This window comes from Culex quinquefasciatus, chromosome 2 (assembly GCF_015732765.1).
Source record: "Culex quinquefasciatus strain JHB chromosome 2, VPISU_Cqui_1.0_pri_paternal, whole genome shotgun sequence".
Classification (NCBI taxonomy): Eukaryota; Metazoa; Arthropoda; class Insecta; order Diptera; family Culicidae; genus Culex; species Culex quinquefasciatus.
In genome coordinates this window covers 81,926,290-81,943,892 of record NC_051862.1, presented here as the reverse complement: position 1 = coordinate 81,943,892, position 17,603 = coordinate 81,926,290, and the positions used below count along the sequence as shown (strand labels likewise).

The 17,603-nt window shown below is 42.7% G+C and overlaps 4 protein-coding genes and 1 long non-coding RNA gene across 5 annotated transcripts in view; 3 read left to right on the top strand and 2 right to left on the bottom strand.

Annotated features, from left to right (window-relative positions):
• Positions 1 to 533: 533 nt before the first annotated feature.
• Positions 534 to 1,125, bottom strand: LOC119767420. The gene is made up of 2 exons (XR_005277505.1): positions 928 to 1,125; positions 534 to 862 (listed from the first exon to the last, which is right to left on the bottom strand). It is a non-coding gene; the product is annotated as an uncharacterized LOC119767420 (long non-coding RNA).
• Positions 1,126 to 5,464: 4,339 nt separating this feature from the next.
• On the bottom strand, positions 5,465 to 11,712 carry LOC6043502 (protein HID1). The gene is made up of 6 exons (XM_038255205.1): positions 11,480 to 11,712; positions 10,177 to 11,247; positions 7,562 to 7,652; positions 6,526 to 7,496; positions 6,135 to 6,460; positions 5,465 to 6,074 (listed from the first exon to the last, which is right to left on the bottom strand). The coding sequence occupies exons 1-6, from the start codon at positions 11,543 to 11,545 to the stop codon at positions 6,011 to 6,013; spliced, it is 2,589 nt and encodes an 862-aa protein (XP_038111133.1). The 5' UTR covers positions 11,546 to 11,712; the 3' UTR covers positions 5,465 to 6,010.
• Positions 11,713 to 11,825: 113 nt separating this feature from the next.
• LOC6043507 overlaps positions 11,826 to 17,603 on the top strand; it is a 31,244-nt gene continuing 25,466 nt past the window's right edge. The window contains exon 1 of the mRNA XM_001859409.2: positions 11,826 to 11,987. The gene's annotated coding sequence lies outside the window, so the exon portion shown is untranslated. The remainder of the gene's footprint in view (positions 11,988 to 17,603) is intronic.
• Positions 13,502 to 15,439, top strand: LOC6043503 (zinc finger protein 189). Its single transcript, XM_038250461.1, has 2 exons — positions 13,502 to 14,027; positions 15,060 to 15,439. Exons 1-2 carry the CDS (start codon positions 13,502 to 13,504, stop codon positions 15,437 to 15,439), a joined length of 906 nt encoding a protein of 301 aa, XP_038106389.1.
• Positions 16,367 to 17,272, top strand: LOC119766080. The gene has a single exon (XM_038250460.1). The coding sequence runs from the start codon at positions 16,367 to 16,369 to the stop codon at positions 17,270 to 17,272; it is 906 nt and encodes a 301-aa protein (XP_038106388.1).

Here is a 17,603-nt window from a genome sequence, read left to right as displayed (position 1 = left end):
CATCCAGCACTAAATATAGTCACTGTACAGCACTAACAGCGCATTTCCAGCTGCGGGTAAAAGCTAAAGTGTTTTCACATCTGCATCAAAAGCGCTTTTACAGCGGATTTGCAGCTGGATTTGGACTTTATATTTCTGTTTTAGTGCAGGGCCCCTACTGTTAGTGTCCCACCCCTACAAAATGTCAAAAAAGAGAAAGGCAAAAAAGTAGCTCCTCTCTCTCTCTCCTTCCTTTCTCCTTCGTGTCATTCTATTTTCGGATTGTTTTCATTCTACGTTGCCGACACAGCTGATGGACCGTGATTTTTTTGTTCTGAGGAACATTGTTTGGGATATTGATCATGCAGTTTTCAGTAGATTTCGCTGGTTCCTGAGCCCGTGCCGTCTCGCCTGTTTGGGAAGTGCTTTACGTACGTGATTGCACAACAAGAGGTGATGTTTCACCCGATCACGAACACGCTCTAAATCCATGTTTCTTACATGTTGCTGAATATTGTTATGAAATTTTCCACCGTCAAAGAAAATACACTTTGTACAACTGGAAACAATTTATTATTTGATAATTAATGCACTTTATACATAACCTATTACGCCCAATACTTTTCCTGCAACCTAGCGAACACTCCATTACTGCTGGTCTTGATGCCCAAAACTTTAAATCCTTCCATCCGTACACCGTCATTTTCGCCGCCAAAACATCGCCACTTCCCGTCAGCACATCCTCTGGGGGGCAGGAACACCAAGCCGGATGTTCCAGGATGATCAAGGAAAACTTCATTACACAAATTTTTGCCTCGGATTTGTCCCTTTCCGCTCGCCTCCGGAACGGTCTAGATAGGAGGAAATATGCCTTTTTGTAATCCTATAAATATAAACCATTAAGTTTCTTTTAATATTTATTTTATTATTTCTATTAATTAAACTTACCTATTTGGTAAAATAACAGTTGAAAAAATCCAAAAATGATTGTTTGTCAAGCACAACATAAATCCTCAAATTTTTGCCATTTTTCTCCGCTGGTTTGTTTATGTTGAATAGATGAGAGAGCAAGAATTATTTTTGGTTTTGTTTTATAGTGCTCTCTCTTTCGCTCTTACGCAACTCAATCTCGTGTTGCCAGTTTGTAGAAATAAAAATTTAGCAGTGTTGCTAGTAGCAGCAATTAATCAGCACTATTTCAGCTACTTCCAGAGCACTTCTTTTAGAGCTGATTTGCTCTGAGTACAGCTATTTTATGACTGATGTGCTGTTGAATGCTGGTTACCAGCCAATTTATGATTTATTTTAATGCTGGACAGTTACTTGGGTACTTACATATAAACATGCAACGTATTGAATGTTAACAATTCATACTCTAATATAATCAAACACAAGCGCAGCTAATCCGAAGAAAGTATCCTAGTAGATTACACCCCATGTTCTTTCTTGTCATTCAATTTGATCATATATTGTATGGGGGAATGGTAGATATGAATATAAAAATAAATCTTACAGTGAAAAGATAAATACAAATAAGCAGTAATTTTAAAGATGATTCCGGGAAGCTGCAAAACAAACAACTATAATTAAAAAGCCAAATGCTCCAGATGGTTCCATTGCTGAAAGAAAAGGAATAGGATAAGGAAGGATATAAACATTTAAATAAATCATCTAGTGAATAGATAAATGTAGGCATTAAAATTGAAGAAGATTCCCGGAAGCTGGAAGAAAGATAAATATATTTTAAAGAAAAATTCTTCAGACGGTTCCATTGCTATTTCAGTAACTGTCGTTAGTTCATGAAATTTAATCATATATGGCATGGAGGAATGGTAGAAAAAGGACAAGGAATAGGAATGATATAAACATTAAAATAAATCAAATGACGAATAGATAAATACATATAAGCAGTTCATTTATAAATGATCCAGGAAGCTGAAAAAAAATTAAACACAATTTTAAATGATATTGTTGCCGCTGAACTGATAATTGAAAATAATTGAAATTACTTCCTACCCACGTCCTGCATCATGCACACATAAAAAACGTCAAACAAAAGAAAGACAAAAATCGCTTCTGCACCACTAATTGCCTCCACTGCTGGCACTGAACCCGCAACCTTTGGAGTGTTAACATTCACACAAAAACATTAACATTAATTGAGTAAACATTGGCACAAAATCCGCTTTGTAAATGCCACCTCGATACTCTTCAAGAGGTTTCCTTGGGAAAGAAATACTTTTTACCAAAATGTACACCAAATTTCCATACAAACATACAAAAAAGAATAAATCAAATCATAACAACAATGAAACATATCAAATTCTAAGTATTCCAAATGATTGCACATCTGCCAACAATATTTATAAGGGGTGTCACATAAATTACACCAACAATAACGATTATTCTTGCAAAACAACCTTCAATCACTATTTCAAACGCACTTTCAACTGTTTGTTTACATAAGTTAACAATCTAAACAACACAACACTTCTCCCAACACAAACTTAACAACGAAAATCAGCAGCCGCCGATTAAATAACAACACCCACCGAAGCTCGTTGAAAACTGACTGAAATGTCAAATTTGAAATAAATTCCTTCAGATGCAAACCGCCACGGCAATCAGCCTTTGGCTCGCCGCGGCGATTGAGGGGCGAACGATATTGAAACATTTCAGCGATAAGTTTGAACCGCCCAGGCGATGCGCCCATGGCACGCCAAGGCGGATGGAGGGCGGACGAAATTGAAAAATTTCAAATGTCAAATTTCAACCGCCCAGGCGGCCCGCCCTAGGTCCGCCAGGGCGGTTCTAGGGCGGACCACACGATCAGTAACGGCCGCCGATGCGTAACGTCCGCACTGAGTTAATGTGGGAAGAGGCGCGTGTTTATGGTTACGCTGACAGTGGAGAGTGAACGATTGGCGCGGAAGTGTGAGTGTGATTGAATTGTGCTGAAACCGGTTGGCCGAATCCGGAGCAGGACACGACGGAAGCGGACATGAGGTCAGTGGTTGGTTGGGAGGTTAATGATCGGCAGCAATGGTGTTGCGTCCGGAACGTCGTGTCTCAAGGAGTCCCGGTTGCGACTCTACATCTGGCGACGAGGAGAAAATGACCGAGAAGGGGACAACGGACCAGGTTCCGGGTGTCGTCAAATTGTAAACGAGCGGTTGTGTGGAAATTGTAAAATTGATAATTTGATTGTGGTAGTGAAGTGGTGGTTTCTCGCATGATTGTTTATGAGAAGAAAATAGTAGAAATTATTGAAAGTGGAAGCGAAAGCGAAAGTCAAAGTAAAATGGTTGATTGTTTTCCCGGAGGGCCTGTCGTTGTTTATGATTTGATTCTTGACAGTTTGGCTAGAGGGCCTTACTGCAGTAGAAAATGTGCTGAGCTGGAAGGGTCATGGATCGTCCTTCTAAATCATATCGAATATAGCTTGGGCCAAATGATAAAAAAAAAACTTAGCAAAAGCTAGGGGGCTCAAAATTGAATTTGGCTAGGGAGCCAAATGATCAAATCGACGGTAACATTTCAAAAGGCATCATGTACATTTTGACACTTTCTGGGTTATTGCATATTCTGAAAGTACTCCTAATAAGCTACCTCTCCACCAAAAATGAGCAAAAGTTACTTCAGTAAAGTCTGTTTAATCATGATTTTAAATAAAGTAACATAAACAAAATCTCTGCCGTCCGCAGTCCCTGTTTATATAGCCCTGTCAACCTGTCAAACAAAAGACTACATGAACCTCGTGACGAAAAAAAAGCAACATGAACAAAGCGCCATGTACATTCGGCGAAGAAAAACGAATCATAACAAAGCGCCTCCCTCAATGACAGCAGGGTGATATAGACGTTGGTGATTTCAAAAGGAGTTATGTTTGTTTTTCTCAAATAAAATTACGGAAATAATGTTTTATTGAATTTGGATGATCAAGTATCAATAAAAGCAACGTTTTTCATCGTTTGTTATCATTAGAACATCTTTTTTTGCTTTTATATTAAAATGGGAATTGAAAATGGATGCTCAACATTCAAATGCGTTTTTCTCAAAACGCATGGTTTGTACATGATGCTTTTTGAAATGTTGGCGTCGAAATGTTTGCAAGAGCTAGGGGGCTCTGGAGTTGAATGATTTGGCTAGGGGGCCAAATGATTTAAAGTTTGCAAGAGCTAGGGGGATCTGGAGTCGAATGATATGGCTAGAGGGGCCAAATGATCAAAAGTTTGCAAGAGCTAGGGGGCTCTGGATTTGAGTGATTTGGTTAGGGGCCAAAGTATATAAAGTTTGCTAGAGCTAGGGGACTCTGGAGTAGAATGATGTGCTAGGGGGGCAAATGATCATAAGTTTGCAAGAGCTAGGGGGCTCTGGATTTGAGTGATTTGGCTAGGGCCAAACGATTGAAAGTTTGCATGAGCTAGAAGGCTCGGGAGTTCAATGATGTGACTCTTAAATTACTCAATGTTGGCTAGCGGTTTCAATCTATAAAGATTTGCTAGATCCTGGGAGATCTAAATATCAGTGATTTGGCTTGGGGGCTAAATTTTGATATCGTGGAGAAACTAGAAGGCTCTACAGTAATATAACTATTGCAGAGATGTCATATGTCTTTTGATTGTCCGAGTTAAGAGGCACCTTAATTTATTTAAGAGAGCTAAATGTTTGACAAGAGTCAAAGGAATTGAATTTGTACGAATTGATTCCCAGTACGTTGTTGTATTTAAAAGATGTTTCCTAGTCAAATCTGAAGTATTCAAAAGTAAAAGTGATTTCTCGATAGGTGTATAATCGAGGCAACGGACGGAGTTTGAGGACAAAATGTAACTGAAAGATTTTTTTTTCTCCATTAGTAATATCAGCAATCTAAGCTTCTAAGAGAATCAAATAGGTAAAATCAAAATCAAATGGAGAATAATAAACAGAAGCCGTGTTAGAAAATCAGTGAAACAAAATAAACAAGATAGATGGTAGCTGAAATGGAAAGAAGAGAAACCCCGTTCTGCGTTGCTCAGGTACATCCACAGCAGTTGACTCAACATACTGCAAATCCAAACAATACCGTCTATAATCACAAATTTCTTCTCTTTCCCACATTGTCGCGCCCCTTTCTTTCAGCCGTCTCGACTCTAACCCGCGATGGTCAAAGAATTACGAGCCGTTTCCAAAGGCCACCAGCTAGGTTCACCTTGGCATCATGATGACAAAACCAAGCCAACGTGGAGGTAAGAAATAGGACACTTGCAAGGAACCAGAGCTGTACTGTTCTGATCAAGATAATTCGAATGATCTAACAGAACTACGGATGTAGTTAGTTACGCTCCTTCCAGGATGTTCCTAACCAGGACGTCAACCGAAGAGCACGCAACAAGATCAATGCCATTGCATGCTCTTAGGTATCAATCCTTGGCCTGCATTTTTTAACACGTAACATTTTTTCTCAAATTTTCTCAACTTTTCCACACAGTAAAACAAACCCAGCTTTATGTTCCTTGTTTTATTACACAGAATGATTACATATATATTATATTCCACAATTATGTATTGTTATGTCACATTAGTAGTGAAGCACGCTTACATTACAATGGTGCAGCTAGCTGCGCAACTTTTGCTCTAATAAGAATGGTTTTGTCTGCTGTTTTAAATAATCACTATTTTAAAAATTAACGCTAAGTTCGTGTAAATCTAGTCAAGAAATTGCACCTTGCAAATAAAGTGTTTAGTACGGAAACGAAAAATAAACCCTAGTCTTGTTTTTTTTTCTCTATCATGCTTTAGAAGGCAGATTACAGCTGAACCGTGAGTCTTCTGTGTGTGTGTGTTTGTAGGTGGATGCGCGATTATTTTGGTTCTAGCAAAACTTCTAGTGTGGGAGTCTCGAAAAGGAATGTTGTTGGATTAATCTTTTTTCATTGTTGCATAACTGTCGGTGTATAAAGCCACTTTTGTTTTCTTCGCTAAGTTTTGTAGAAACGGTTTCATAAATACAGATTAGTAGTCATTATAGGTTGATACAGTTGTTTGCCTCTTAAACGCGTTGAATTTCAAACAGCTTGACCTCGGTGTCGTACCAGATGGCGGGGTCCACGTTTCTAGAAGGGAAAGGGTTTCTTTGAGTACTTGTTTGAACTTAAACTATTTCCGCAACTCACCTCAAGTAGATCACACCCCACATGTAGGTGCGGAACCAGGCCGTGGTGCCACTGTTGGCCTGGTACTTTCGAATCAGAATCGGGTGCGGCACCGGCAGCAGCCCGACGAGCGTGCCATGCTGGAGAAACTTCAGGATCTCCGACTCGTCCGTCAGGCCCTTGTCGATGCAGATTTTCTCGACCTGGGGCACGAGCACCTGCAGCAGTCGCATGATGGTCTGCAGTGGAAGCTTCGAGCGCCACGACTGGACCCACTCCGGGCTGGGCTGCCAAACCTTGGCCTGGGAACCGTGCGTTCCCGTCGGCGTGACCCGGATGCTGCCACGCTAGGGAGGGGAAAGTTGTTAATTTAGCATTATCAGAGTGAAATCATTAAACTTGCTGCTCCTACCTGCGCAACAGCCCTCTTGATCGGCGACGGTTGCTCCTTGCTGGGCGATCCCTTCGGGGAAGATCCCGACTTTACCCCGTCGCCGCCAATCGCCGACTTGGCGTTCGGTTCGACAGGCGACGGTGTCGCAGCGGCCAGTGCATCCGCCGACGATGGATGTGCCGACTCGCGTTCGGTCATCTGGGCAATGTCGGGCGTTTCCAGTAGAGTCACCTTCAGCGTTCCCGGTTCGGCTGGCAGCGCCGGGTGAGAACCCTCCATCGATTCCTCGATGATCTCGCTCCGGCTGTCGGACTCTTCCTCGTCCGAGTGGCGATCCTGGATCTGGATCTGGCCGGTTCGAACGGTAATGTCCTCTTCGCTGTCGTCTTCAGCGTGGGACGTCGACGGGAGCACCTCCTTGTTCTGGAGCTGCTCTCGCCCGCTGGATCGCGAACCATGACTAGAATTGTTCAGCTTGCCTCCCTTGCGGTTGCTCATGCACCGTGCTATTCCGGCGGCGTCCGTTGGCAGGTTGGCCAGTGCGTGGAACACCTGCCGCTTGCGGATAATCGTGTAAACCAGGTTCGAATTTCCGTCAAACTGGTACTGAATTATGTTGTTGAAGATTTCCAGCAAGAAAAACACCAAATGATGATTCGAGGGTGCCGAGTACAAGAACCACGGCGTACTGAAAGCCTCCAGCAGGTGCAACAGCTTAATGCTGGCCACCATCGACAGGGTCTTCAAGTACGGCGAAACGTTCACCAAAATGGTCAGCAAGCAATCGAACAACGGCTGCAACCGCTGATGGCCCGTTGCGATGATCTTGTGGAACACCGTAATCAGCAGATCGGCGTGGGTGCCGGTAAACACCGGAATGTCCATCGGAACCGTAGCCGTGTACGGTTTGTTGAGTCGAACGCCAAAGTTGCGCTCACCGGAGAGCAGCAGCAGGATAAACACGCCAATGTGCATCAGTCCGACGCGAGCTGTTTTGGGGAGGAGAAAACTATGTAACATCGTGGAGAAAGATCTACTGTTACTCTATGCTTACACTGATCGGCTCTGGAATCGTTGAGATGGTACAAGATGGGAACCAATATGTCCAGGACATCGCTGCTCTTAAGTACAAAATATAGGAATTTCTGCAAAAAAATAAATAAATAAATAAACGGATCTCATTAAGCATACAAATTTAATTCTTTGGCTTCTATATATATTTGTATAAGACTAAATATTATTCTTCTTACAAAATAATAATGTTCTTTAAACATGTACTGAAATTAAACTAAATATCCGCAAAGCGTAAATTAAACAGAAGCAAAGTTATGCCGCCAATTCAACGTTGCCGATAAGATAAAATCACCCTTTCCCATTCACGGACGTACGATTCAAGTATCTAGAAGAAAGTACTGTTTGTTTATTGTTTATTCGTCAAGCTTATGTAGACTACTTACAATTTTCTTACATACTAGATATTATTTCTATTGTATAGATTTTTTCGTAGTTCCGGTTTAGACATGTCGAAATGTATGTACTGTGAATTTTCATTATAAAAGCGCATCATTTGATTTAATGGCGAATTTTTTAAATAATTTGTCGTGTATGCAGTTATTCTAAAAAGTGGTGAATGTCTAAGAGTACGGCTTGGTTCATGAATACTATTGCGTATTTCTGACAATAATGCTGCTGACTGTATGCGTTGAGAAATAATGTCGTTGATGAAAGAGAGCATGGCAAATTTACGACGTTCTTGTAATGATTGTATGTTTATGAGCATGCAGCGTGCTTCATACGATGGGAGAGGAAATGCAGTCCAGTTAAGTTTACGTAGTGCGTACAGTAAGAATTGTTTTTGGACAGATTCAATACGTGCTTGGTGTACGGCATAGTATGGATTCCAGACGATACTACAGTATTCCAAGAGTGGCCTGACATACGTTATATAGAGTAATTTAATAGTATACGGGTCCTGGAAGTTGAATGCAAAGCGCTTTATAAAGCCTAATGTACTTTTTGCCTTGTTTATTATTGTGTTATAGTGTTCTACAAAGTTAGTTGTGAGTCTAGGATGACACCTAGATCACGTACTACTTTGCATTTTTCTACTGGTTGGTTTCCTAATAATACTGTTATGTTTGGTGTTTCATGTTTTCTGCTGAAGGCAATGGAATTACATTTATTTACATTCAATTGGAGTAGGCTTTTACTACACCATGTGTAGAAAAGATTAATTTCGTTTTGGAATACATGACTGTCGTTGGCATTTCCTATTTCCATATACAATTTCATGTCGTCTGCATATACAAGTACGTTAATTTTTTTAAGAATGAAGGAAATGTCGTTTACATACAAGATGAAAAGAAGAGGTCCTGGACTGGAGGACTGCTTTCTCAGATTGATCATCAACCGGAGGAGAAACGTGGGAATTAGAGTTTAGCTACTACTTTTGGGAAGTAATGAACTTTCATTTAAAAATAGTGGAAATCTTCGAAAATTCTTGAAAATCGTTTAGCTATCAAATTGGCCATATTTTGACAGCAACAGTAACAAGAGACGATCGACAAGTCTACCATGGTGCAGTAGACAACTTCCCCAAAAGCAGCGTAATTGAGATCGTAGTAAGCCGCGCGCGGTGTCGGACGTCGGACGCGTTTTTTTCCGGATGTCGCTTTTCGTTTAAAATTTTGTGAAATACGGATGACAATCTGGCTGTCGATATTCTCGATATCAATATTGCTCCTGCTGTCAATACATTTTTCAGTCCCTTCAAGAAGCATGCTTTGATTTTTCGTTGTATAATTTGATAACTCCCGCTCTCGACGGTCCTTTCAATATCGACAACGAGAGAGTCCACTTTAGTGATAATTTATGATTTTTAATCCAGTTCCGCGAAAAGTCCCGTCGTCTATCGCAGCGTTCGGTTCGTTGGGTCCGTGGATCCGGGCCAAAAGCAGGCGCACAATTGGCAGAAATGTCCGTGCAGCGAGGAAGTATCCCATCAAACCCTTTTCCCTTCCAAATCCGGATATCTTGGAGGTCGTCGAACCTTAATTTAACATTTAAAAACCACTATTTAGATGCTAAAAAGCCGTGGCTGAATGCCACTGACGCGGACATCAAATTGAATGGAGAAGGGTTAAAAACTTGGGAATTTTAGGACGTTGTTCTGTAGCATTGTTATTTACATAAAGAACGGTTCCTGGTTCGACAATCAAGCTGGATATCCGTGATCCATTCGAGCGGTTTATGACCGCTAGAGAATCACTAGAAATCTTACATAACGTGGACCGTGGGCAAGATTATGACAAAATTCACCCGCTCGGTTGGGAATGGAATCTTCGGATTTTTAATCAAATTTGATACTCAAGATCATTAATCGAGGAAAGTTCATAACAACTACTGAATCTGCTGACATCGTGTCAAAGTTATCAGTTATCACCTGACCTTGTATTTAGCCTTAATTTTGAATTATAGTGAACGGTTCGCGAGGGAAAAATTTAAATTGCCATGCTGTAATTGAGGATTGAAGTGCAAAGCAGACACTTGAAGTCCGTTATTGAAAAGTGCCTCTTGTATCAGAAAATTCATTACGCCTGGTTAGTATGCCATACGACATCAGTTTAGTTGGGACACCAACCAGAGACGCAAATCCCCCACACGACTCACCTTGTTATAATCGCAAATCTTCCAGAAAAACACCAGCAGCTCCTGGTGACAGTGCAGCCGTTTGGTCGAGTTGGGCAGATAGCTCTGCACGAGCGGATTGTTGAGCAGCCGCGTGATGCCCCTCAGAATAAACTGGAAATCGTCGTCCCGATGGATGCGCGACAAATAGTTGATGAACAGATTGTCCGCGATGGTGGTGTCGTCGTGCGAGTAGGACTGGGCCGACTGGGCGCCGCCGGTGGGCGAGTTGCTGCTCGTGTTGCTCGTGATGTCGTGGTCCAGCGTGACGATCAGAATCTGGAGGCAGACCTCGACCAGCGGTTCCAGGGTGTCCGTGAACAGAAGATGGTTGTACGGGACGCCGATTCCGACGGGGTCGTACGCGCACACGGTGTTCAGGAGGGAGGTGAAAAGGGGGAGGGCGTGACGGTTGTCGGCGCTGGTAAAGTGGACAATCCACTTGTTGGGCTCGTCGCTCATGTTGGGTACGCGATACATGGTTTCGCTGAAGCAGGTCAGAAGGAGCTTGAGGAGTTCGGTTCGACGGGCGTCCATATGGCCGTTGCGGGGAGGAGACTGGGCAAAGCCAACGCCCGCTTCCCAGATGTACTCGCAACTGTCGATGGAGTTGAGTTCTTCGGCCTTTTCCGGGCCGGACTTGCGTAGACCGACCACGGTAAAGTCCGGACAGAACAACAGGTCGCAGATTGCGTTCAGCAGACTTTGCGCAAGCGGTGCCGCGGTAGGTTCTTCCTTCTCGTTCCCAGCCGGCAGTGACGACCAGAAAAAGTCCTTCCACTGGGCGTCCTCGAAGATGTACGGCAGGACGCGGTTCAGCAGGCGGACACAATTCAAAACCGTTTGCTGCTCGCCCTGGGTCCGACAGCTGTTGTCCACGGCTCGGACCAGTCGTTCCGTGGCCTTGTAGCAGAGCGTGGCCAGGTTCGTGGGCATCACGTCCCGCACCTTGCGCACCTCGTTCGACGGAATGAGCGCAAACACGTCCTGCACGGTGGTGCTGTGCTCGCACCAAAACTGCTCCCAAAATGCGTCATCGCTGGCATCGATCGGCTGCGGGGAGAAAAAGCAAAACAAAACCGTAAACATATGGCGTCTTCCCACAAGTGCCACATCGTCAAGTGGACGCAGCATTAGCATTTCCCTTTGGTAAAGGGCGCTCAACGACATAAATTTAACAAAAACAATGCAGCGACCAAGTCGCAGAAGGGAAAGTTTCCCTCCGCAAGAACTCTGCTCCACTTTTCAACGAAGAAAAAAAAAGCGAAAATTCAAAGTGTCTCACCTGGCTCTTGCTGGTCAACTGGACGATGGCCTTGCGGAAGTTTAGCTTCGTGTCCGCGTTGCCCATGGTGTCCGGGTTCGGCTGGCACCGGAATCTATGCTTGAATTACGGTTTTACACCCACAGATTTACGCGATTACATTAGTGAAGAAGGAAAAACTTTACGCGAGTCGAGTTGGTTTGCAAAATGATGACGGATCATCAGATGGCAGACTGACACAAAGAAGAAAAAAAGTGACAGTTGCGTTGCGTGCACGTTTGCGGTATTCTAAACATATTTTCAGTAAATAATTTGAATGAGCTAAAATTCAGGTCTAATCGCCACTTTCTCGTTGAACGTATAAAATCGACTCGATTGTTGTTTTGGAAACTTTTAAGTTGCGTGTAGCAGGCTGTAAAAAACAAAACAATCAAAAGAATGATTTTTTGACGGGTTTCCGGAAGTTTTTCGCTGGATTTCAAAGTTCTCCAGATCTACAGTTTGTTAAAAGCTGAAATTGAACGCAAAGGTAATTATAACTAAAGCTTACTCTAAAATCATAACTAAGTAAAAATAAAGTCTTTGTCTAGAACAAAAAAATATGTTTTTGTTGACATGACTTTTTCGGGTTCTTCTGATCTTTTTGTCTGATCGATATGGGAATAACATCGAGCTCCGGGCCTGGTCGATATCGTCCGGTGTCTGGTTTAAAATCGGGCTCATGTAGGCCAATGCAATCGAGCTGTCAAATCGCAACATGGAGTTAAACATTCTGTGCAGTTGCTGTGAAGCTTACCAAGCCTTTTCAGACAGTTTAACTCCATGTTGCACGCACACACTCTCACTTTTAATTCCTCGCTGTCGTGCTAACTTATCGCACGTGCATTTGATGCCTCATCTTTTGACTTTCACAGATCCCCAAAATTGGATTTCAATCCTGAGATATTCAATAAAAATAAAAAAAAATCCGTGCATTTTTGGCAATTTTTATATGAAAGAATTTTCAATCTAGTTGTGCTATCTTGACACATCCTTCAAATTGATGTAAGTGAGACAAAGGGCAAAGCGAATTCAGGTCAAAGCGCGTTTGACACAAGTACGATTTCAACTACCGTAAACATTTGTTATTATAACTCGGGACTCCAGCAACCAAATTCAACCAAACTTCAGAACAATGCACATAATGGTCAGCCAAACAAACCGTAATTGTTATTGTTCACATTGCATACTCTCGTTTTCGTTAATTCAAGGTCAAACATTAAAACGCGTTTTTCTTGGAACGTGAAAAAGCGACGTGGGAAAGTTAGCACGACAGCGCGCGTCGATATGCCAAAAAATAACTTTTTACTGGTTAAATCCCATTTATATTTCTGGAGTTTTTGCCTTCCTCCCCTTACTGGAAAAGGCTATAAAATCACTCGAAAAACGAAATTCTTAATGTGACCTCCTAGACCCACCTTCATGTATACATATCGACTCAGAATCAAATTTTGAGCAAATATATGTGTGTTGTGGGATGTTGATAAAAAAATGCACTGAGTTATCTCGGCACTGGCTGACCCGATTTGGACCGTTTTGGTCTCATTTGATACGTCTTGGGGTCCCATAAGTCGCTTTTGAAAATGATAAAGTTTAGTTAAGTACTTCAAAAGTAATGCTAAAATATTTTTTCACCCAAAAAGCAAAAAAAAATAGAATTTGGTTTATTGGACCTTATCAAAAAAAAAAAACTCCTGATTTGTTCCTGCAACCGGCAAGCCAGTTTTCAACCAAATAGGCTGTCGGGATCCGTGCCGAGATTTGGACCCCGATCTACCGGTTGCGAGGCGGGAGCGTTACCACAGGCTCGGTACACATTTAGTGTGTGTTGATTAAGGTGGGAAATATGAAATTTTCAAAAACAAAGAAATGTAAAATAAATTTTATTTTTATCATGCAATTGGCATACTTTATTTTACATGTAAAAATATGATATGTTTTTATGGCGTCAGTGAATCAATACGTTTGCTGAATTATCTTTGCAGCCAAAAATTTCTGAATAAAATGAAGACCGAATTCAACGAAATAGCAAACCCGGCGACGCTGTGCCGAGTTTGCATGGCCGCCGAGAAAGATCATTTCTCAAACCTGTACGAGGAACCTCCATCCAGTCAGCCGCCCATCAGCTTGCACGAAATGCTGCAGGTGATTTGCGCTCCGGTGTTTGCTAGTTCCGATTCGAGCGACGTGCCGGAAATGCCAACCAGAGTTTGCAACGTATGCCGGGATGCCATTATTGCGGCCTTCAACCTGCACCAGCAGTGCATCGAAAGTGATCGACGATTGGGTGAGCTACTGACGTTTGAACAGGAATTTGACTATCCAAAGAGCAACGAGGAACTCGAAGATTTTTCCGTGGTTGTAAACGAGGTCGTGATGCCGACGGAGAACGCGGGGGACGTTTCGAAAACTTGTTCAGAGTGTGGCAAGGCATTTTCACGGAGATTTACCTTGCGAAGGCATCAAAGGAATGGAGTGTGCCCGGGAAAGAGCAACGATACGAATCTCAAAGATCCTCTGTTTGATGAGTGTAGGCTGCCTAAAAATTGCCTTGTTTGCGACAGGGAATTTGATAGTCAATTAACATTAGATAAGCACCTGCAAAGCGGGGTTTGCCCAAATAAACGTAAGAAGAGGTTTGTAGGAGACGGAACATCAAAGTCAATAAGAGATTCAAAAACATGTGCACAATGCGGTAAGGTATTTGCGAGGAGATACACCCTTTTTAGGCACAAGCGAACCGGATCTTGTGCAGGAACGGATCCAAAAATGTTCCTGTGTCGGTTGTGCGATAAGTTTTTCAATACGCCCAACGCGTTACAAGGTCACCGTAAAAAGTGCCACGGTTCTAACGCTGACAGTATAATTTCCGCTCCGGGAACAGAATTCTGCAGCGAAGACAAGATGGAATCAGACGAAAGGAAGCCCGATGAGGTGACTGATGGTCCTTCAATGAGTAGTAAGAACATAGTGATGATCAAAGTCGAGGCACTGGACCTGATGGATGACAATGATCATGAGAACCGAAGTTTCAACTGTGCAGAAAACACAACAGTGAAAACAGAAAACGAGCAAGCGTTGCAACGAGTCACGACGGAGGATACGAAAACGTGCTCGGTTTGCTCGGAAACGGTTGAAGACATTGCAAAATTGAAAATTCACATGAGAATTTGCCATCAGTTGTATTTGTGCGAGCTATGTGATACAGTTTTCCTCACGCGTCATGTTCTCTGGTATCATACACTGAAGCATAAAGAGCCAAATGTGACATGCTCTGTATGTGGGAAGAAACTATCAAGCAAGTATAACCTAGAGCTGCACATGTTGAGGCACGCTGGAAAAAAGATGCACGCCTGCGAGTTATGTTCGATGCGGTTTACCACTTCTGGAGCAAAAGCTGCCCACTTGCGAATCCACAAGAAAGAGCGGCCGTTTGTATGCGACATCTGTGGAAAAAGAGTAGTATCAAAAGCGTCGCTAGCTAAACACGTGAAGGAGATCCATGAAAGTAAGCAAACATCTCGATATTAAACAAAAATATGAAACAATGACTCTATTTCAGATATAAGAAGCTTCGTGTGCTCGGTGTGCACTCGAAGATTCACCACCAAATCCCACCTGGCCTGCCACATGCTGACTCACACGAAGGAAAAGCCGTACAAGTGCAAGCTCTGCCCGCAGGCCTACTCGCAAACCACCGACCTGGTGAGGCACGTTTCCCGCGCCCACTGGAGCGGTAAGCCTTACCCTTGTGACCGGTGCGATGAGTCCTTCCGGCTGATTGAGGGTCTGCGTGAGCACTACCGAGTGCACGTTCAGTCTGGCGAAGGTTTTAGCGAGATGGCAGAGGTGCGGTTCAACAGCATGACCATTATGGACAAGCTTTTTGCCAAGATAAAGCAGCAATGGGCTGAAGAAAGTGGAAATCTGGAGTCGAGCTAGATCCGGTGGTTCATGCTAGAATCAATGAATAGAAACGTATTATTAAACGAAATTTTGGACAAACATTTGTTGATGATTATTCTGAGGTTTTGTTTCTTGTTTATTTTCCAAAATAAATCAATCAGGTTTCTAAAGCAATACATGTTTATTAAATCACATTCCGGGATATTTGGTAACAAGATTCAATCGAAGCTCAAACTCAAATGTAATCAACTGAGTTTTAACTATATTAGTTGGCATTGGACATATTTCTGACTGGGACAGAAACCGAGGTCAGTGTAACATTTTTTTACAGGGTCAAATGGCAAAAACTGCTCGAATCGGGTATTTGTACAAAACATTGTCAACGTTTCGGCTGAGTGTAATAACTGCTCGAAATAGTGTTGATAGTTGCTGGTTTCCAAAACAAGAAGTGAAGTTGGCGAAACCTCGGACGAAACAGAAGTTTTTTTTTTGTGAAACTTGATTTTCCGGGAAATTAGATTCCGGACAAGGCAACCAGGAGAACTCCGCGGTCATCGTTAGCTGGTGTACGTTGTAGGTATGTGTTCTATTTCCTTCTCAAGTATTTATCATATTAGTGCTCTTCAATGCATATAACAAACAGCCCAGTAAAAATGTCAGTTTATTGTTAGGCCTACATCGTCTAGACATTCATAATGGTGCCCAATGTCAATCGCTTGATATCAGTTGGAACGTAGGTTTGATGTAGGAGTGCATTCAATTTTATTAAATAACTTGGCATAGCACCTTAATTCAAATTTCAAGCAAAACAATGTAAAAGGACCTAAGTCGAAAATGTAAACAAACGGGATTTTCAGTCGGCTCTGTACTCGCGTGTGCACCAGACGTAGCTTTGTGCTCCGCGTTCAAAAATTCGCTATTGTTGCTTGAACAAACAAACAACGCGTTGTGGAAGAATCTGAAATGAGTGCTGTCCGCAAAAATACACTCGTCGTGGACTTCAGCGTCCTCCCAGAGCGTCCCAAGCTGGACATGGTGCAGCGGTTTGCGGAAAAAAGTCTGGGACTAAATCCCACTGACTTGAGAAGCATCCAGCTGCACAACATTCGCCATTGCGTGCTCATCCAGATGGCGGATCCAGCAGCCGCCGTCGAAGTAGCAGTGCAGCATCACCTCAAGCACGCCTTCCGGATCAGCCCGACGAAGAAGATCGCGATTCCGGTCTACGTCGACGATGACATCGTCGACGTTCGGATCCACGATCTCCCGCCGGACATGTCCAACATGCAGATCGCCGAAGCAATGCTCCAGTACGGCGAAGTTTTGACGATCAGGGACGAGGTTTGGAGAGACATTTTCGCCGGCGTACCCAATGGTGTGCGGGTGCTAAAAATGAAGATCTCCAAGCCCGTTCCCTCGTACGTCACGATTTGCGGCCTTAGCAGTTTGGCCACACACACGGGTCAGATTTCCACGTGCCGACGATGTGGATTCCAGCGACACGTGTCGAAAAGCTGCTCCGAGGTGGCTAAAAAACAGCAACCGAAGCCGAAACCACAAAAAAATCCATCTCCATCTGGCCCTGTTTTGCCTATCGCCGATCTAGCAGCAGTACAATCCCAAGTCGTTGTTCCTCACACTCACGAGGACAATGGTAATGACGGATTTATTACTGTTGTAAAGAAAGGCAAAACAAAGAGGCAGTTGGAAGAGAAGCAAGCACCCGAAGAAAAAAGATCGTGCTTGGACGACGACAACGACGGCAAATCACCAACTCTCGACAACGACCAACGCAATGATAATGGACATCTGATTGGACTACCAACAACAACCACGCCAAAAAGAAGAGTTTGGAAGCAAACTGTTTGACGTAATGTAATGTAATGATAAAATGTATTATTATTATTATTATTGTTTTTTTTTTTCAAAACTTGGCCAAATTATGGCAACAAAAGGCCAGTACCTCAAATAAAAAAAAAAAAAAATTAAAAAAAAAAAAAAAAAAACAAGCGGGATTTTTCATGCAAATGATGCACTAAGTCTTCAACTATCGCTATACATCGAGAAAAGTTTAAATAGGGTATTTTAACCATTAGTGGACCCCCTAGTAGAGCCGGAGCACATTTTTCACAAATTTTCAATATTTTAAGCACTTTTTCATAACCCTTCGTACAAAACAATGAAAACTGAAGTCTTTTGA